We start from the raw sequence: 3878 nt of genomic DNA, 5'->3' as shown, positions 1-3878 counted from the left end.
TGTATATATATACCCGTCGGTCAATTATATATATATACACATATATACACAATGTTTACTAGTTGCTAACCACGATTGGGTGGATGAATATATGTTTAAACGTATGTGTATATGTGAATGTATATCATTTTGATCCCTCACGACGGGTATATATATTTATAACACATGCATATATCGCGATATCAACACATATAAATGAGAAAATAGGAAAAATAGAAAAATCCCTCGCTGATCCCTCGCAAATCAGCGAGGGAAATGACAAAAATTCAAATTCCCTCGCTGATATCTCGCTGATTTGCTAGAGATCAGCGAGAGATTCTGATTTTTATGATTTCCCTCGCTGATCCCTCGCTGATTTGCAAGGGATCAACAAGGGAATTTGTAGAAGAAATTTCCCTCTCAAATTAGCGAGGGATCAGCGAGGGAAATCACAAAAATCAGAATCCCTCGCTGATTAGCGAGGGATCTGCGAGAGAAACTTTCCCTCGCAGATTAGCGAGGGATCAGCGAGGGAATGAGTTTTTTTTTGACATTCCCTCGCTGATCAGCGAGGGAAACATTCCCTCGCAGATCAGCGAGGGATCAGCGAGGGAATGTTTTTTTTGTCACTTCCCTCGCTGATCCCTCGCTGATCTGCGAGGGAATGTTTTCCTCGCTGATAGTTGTCGCTGATACCTGGTTTTCTAGTAGTGTTACAAAACAAATAATTTTTAAAACCTTATTTCATACAATCCTACGAAATCCCGAGCACTCCTTAAGAATTTCAAAATCCAATGCTTATAGGATTTCAATTAAATCATAGGATTTCAAATCTAGACAATCCAAAAAATCAAACATAAGATTGGAATTGAAAGATCTACATGTCCCAAAATATCTCAACTCAACAAGCAATGTAGAACAAAATCACCATTCATCTCCTCAACATCAACTTTTTATTAGGGAGAGATCCTATCCGGATGAAATCAAGTGATATAGAGTTACAGATCAATTGATTTTGTAACTCACATATCACTTGATGAGATCTCTCTCTAATATTTTTATCTCCATAAAAAACGATCATTCGTTTCCTCAATGAGCATAAGCGAAAAAATAGATGAGTTTTACATCACAACTTTTAACTGGGAGTTACACACACATGTATGTGTGTATATATACATATATCAAACTAAATTCATGTACTTGTTCATTTAGTAATGACGAAATACATTACATATATATACTATACAACCGGACACAAACTATAATAACAATCCCTAGTACCATAATTAAGACTTCCGTTCGTTCGTGCATTCATTTTATACGACAAAAGAAGCTATTCTTCCTAGTCAATTTGATCGATCTCCGCTATCCAAAATGTACAAACGCACACTTTCACCAAAATCACACATAATCACAGTTCCAAAAAAGTGTAATCATGGAATGATTTACGTTACTTGAAGTAGTTTTTTCAAGGCATTATTTTTGGCAAAATAATTCCCTAATGAATTACTCTTCCTGGATGGCTGAGGTGGTGGCAATTGCATCACCTCCTTTTGGTTGTCCACTTGATCAGAGGAAGTGACCACCTGCACCACCTGATGTTCACCTGCATCACCTGATGATGTTACTGCTTGTTTCTGCATGTAATCCCATTTCTCTTGGAAAAGGTAGAAAAAAGCCATGAAAGAGATCTCAGCTGTGAAAAGTATACTCCAAACCCTAGAATTCCTTGATGTTCTTTTGTGATATTGTTTTAGACCTGTGTAGGTGTTGAAAATCCCAACTAATGAAATTGTTGTCCCAAATATCCAGTGGAAAACATACCATAAGCTCCTTCCTTTAGTCCCCCTGCCAAACAAACAACACCCATTTTCATATCCTTTGCTATGCTTATTACCACTACACCAAGAATGAGTTTTTTTTTTCTGTAAAGGACAATATACTGATCGTTCTGAATGATCCATTTTCTTGTAGCATATACAAATGTCATCGGTTGTAATTAAGAACGAAATAGGTAGCTACCTCTTAGGCCTGCAAAACCCGATCAAGGTTTGCACCAGGATGGCTGCATAAAGTGCCAGACCTATTCTCTGGTGAGTGTTGTTGAATGAATTTTCGAAGCTTATGATCGACAGGATTGCTCCAGCAAATGCAAGAAGCACTGCAAGGATCTTGTGTCACACGCATTCAAAAGTAAGAAAACTGATATCAATTTGTTTCCAACTTCCATAATTTAGTGCAGTAATATTATGATGTTTCTATGTTATATAGTACTACGTGAATTTGGAAAAACTTTATTATACTATGTTGCTACTTTTCTCATCATGCTGGTAACTTTTCGTGTTTTCAAAGGATGCAGTTACCTGTTATATATTAGTACACAAGTCCAGAACTAGAACTTAGGATATCTAGATGATAATCGAACAAAGAAATTGGATGATTTTGAATGGAAATCTATCAAGGAACTCATAAAGTTTCTCCTTTGTGAGTTGGAGGGTCATGAAACCGACGTTTTTCAAGGACCAACGGGTAGAAAATGTCGAATATTTCCTAACAAGACTATAAGAGAACGAAGGTACGTTGGTGCATCGGTATAACCCCTATTCATTTTACCCTAAGGTTCTTATTAAAGGAAGATTAATGCAATATGGATTAAAGGAGATGTGGTTAAATGATCATGGCTAGACCACCTAAACTTGTGGGATCAGCATTCATCATCACTTGTCTCTCACTATATACAATTCTTGCAATGCATGATTAAAGTGAGGTTATGATGGCATGGCAAAAAAGGTGAAAATTTTAAATGATAAAGGCATGTGACTTTGAACAAGCATACACAATTTCTTTAATTCTCCCACAATGTAAAAGATTATATATAGGGAAATCTGATCGTGAATATATGCTGTAATAACAACTAACTAAAAGGTCAGTTGATTTGAACCAAAATATATACAAATTAATTGATCACCTGCAGAATAGCATGAAAGCATATGACAGCTTTAAGCCTTCTGGGGGTGCATTCTTCTTTGTTAAACATCCTTATTATGAGTACCCCAAGAGGCATCAAGAACCCCATGGAAGCCCATAAAAGAATCCCATGAAGCTTTATTTCAAATATCATACGAGGACTCACCTGCATCATTGATCATGAAGTAATTAAGCCAAATGAATCTACTGCAAACAGACGCCAGAAAGCATAAACGAATTCTAAGAACATTGAGAGGCTTGAGTTCTTTGGTATACCTTGTGGTTATCAGAATCTTGTTTAATGTATTTGTGAGGTATGATGAGATGGTTTTCATTGGATGAAGATGCAACAAAAGGTAGGAGATCAAGTACAAGAAAACTTGCAGGGATCACTGAAAGAACCAGTTTCTCAAATCCATGCATAGTCATCACTAGCTTCCCAACTGTGTTCAGCACTTTCTCTGTGTGTATATATATATATATATATATGTGTGTGTGTGTGTGTGTGTCTGAGATTTGACAAGATCTCTCTCTTTAGATTATCTGACTTTATACCATTGTTGATCTAAACATGTTGATGACCTAAAGACTTTTAAAGAGAGAAAAGCAAAAGAGAAAGTATTAGAAAATAATGATGCGAGTTGTCATAAAGTTGATTATGTTTAGGGGAAATTTGATATATGAAAGAGAGCATGATGATATATTATTTTATCAAATGGTTTTATACTTTTTTTGAGTATAATGAAGTTCGTAATTAGTTGAAGAAGTTAGTAATTAGTTAAATTACCAAAGATATGATATTACTGTTGGCGGCAAATTAAAACATGTTAAGAAAACAAATTAACGAAAAGTAGAGAGACATGGTTTAGTGCATATGAATGTGCTCTCAATCAGGGCCCATCACTTTCTGACAATCACCAACCACCAACTCA

At 35.9% G+C, this 3878-nt stretch overlaps 1 protein-coding gene across 1 annotated transcript; it reads right to left on the bottom strand.

Annotated features, from left to right (window-relative positions):
* Positions 1-1161: 1161 nt before the first annotated feature.
* LOC112519796 (cytochrome b561 domain-containing protein At4g18260-like) lies at positions 1162-3392 on the bottom strand. Its single transcript, XM_025128066.1, has 4 exons — positions 3223-3392; positions 2948-3112; positions 2002-2150; positions 1162-1827 (listed from the first exon to the last, which is right to left on the bottom strand). The coding sequence occupies exons 1-4, from the start codon at positions 3373-3375 to the stop codon at positions 1425-1427; spliced, it is 870 nt and encodes a 289-aa protein (XP_024983834.1). The 5' UTR covers positions 3376-3392; the 3' UTR covers positions 1162-1424.
* Between the last annotated feature and the right edge of the window lie 486 nt (positions 3393-3878).

Source organism: Cynara cardunculus (assembly GCF_001531365.2).
Source record: "Cynara cardunculus var. scolymus isolate 2C chromosome LG 10, CcrdV1, whole genome shotgun sequence".
Lineage (NCBI taxonomy): Eukaryota > Viridiplantae > Streptophyta > Magnoliopsida > Asterales > Asteraceae > Cynara > Cynara cardunculus.
Note: the sequence above shows the minus strand (reverse complement) of the source record. Positions and strands in the feature narration are given on the sequence as shown.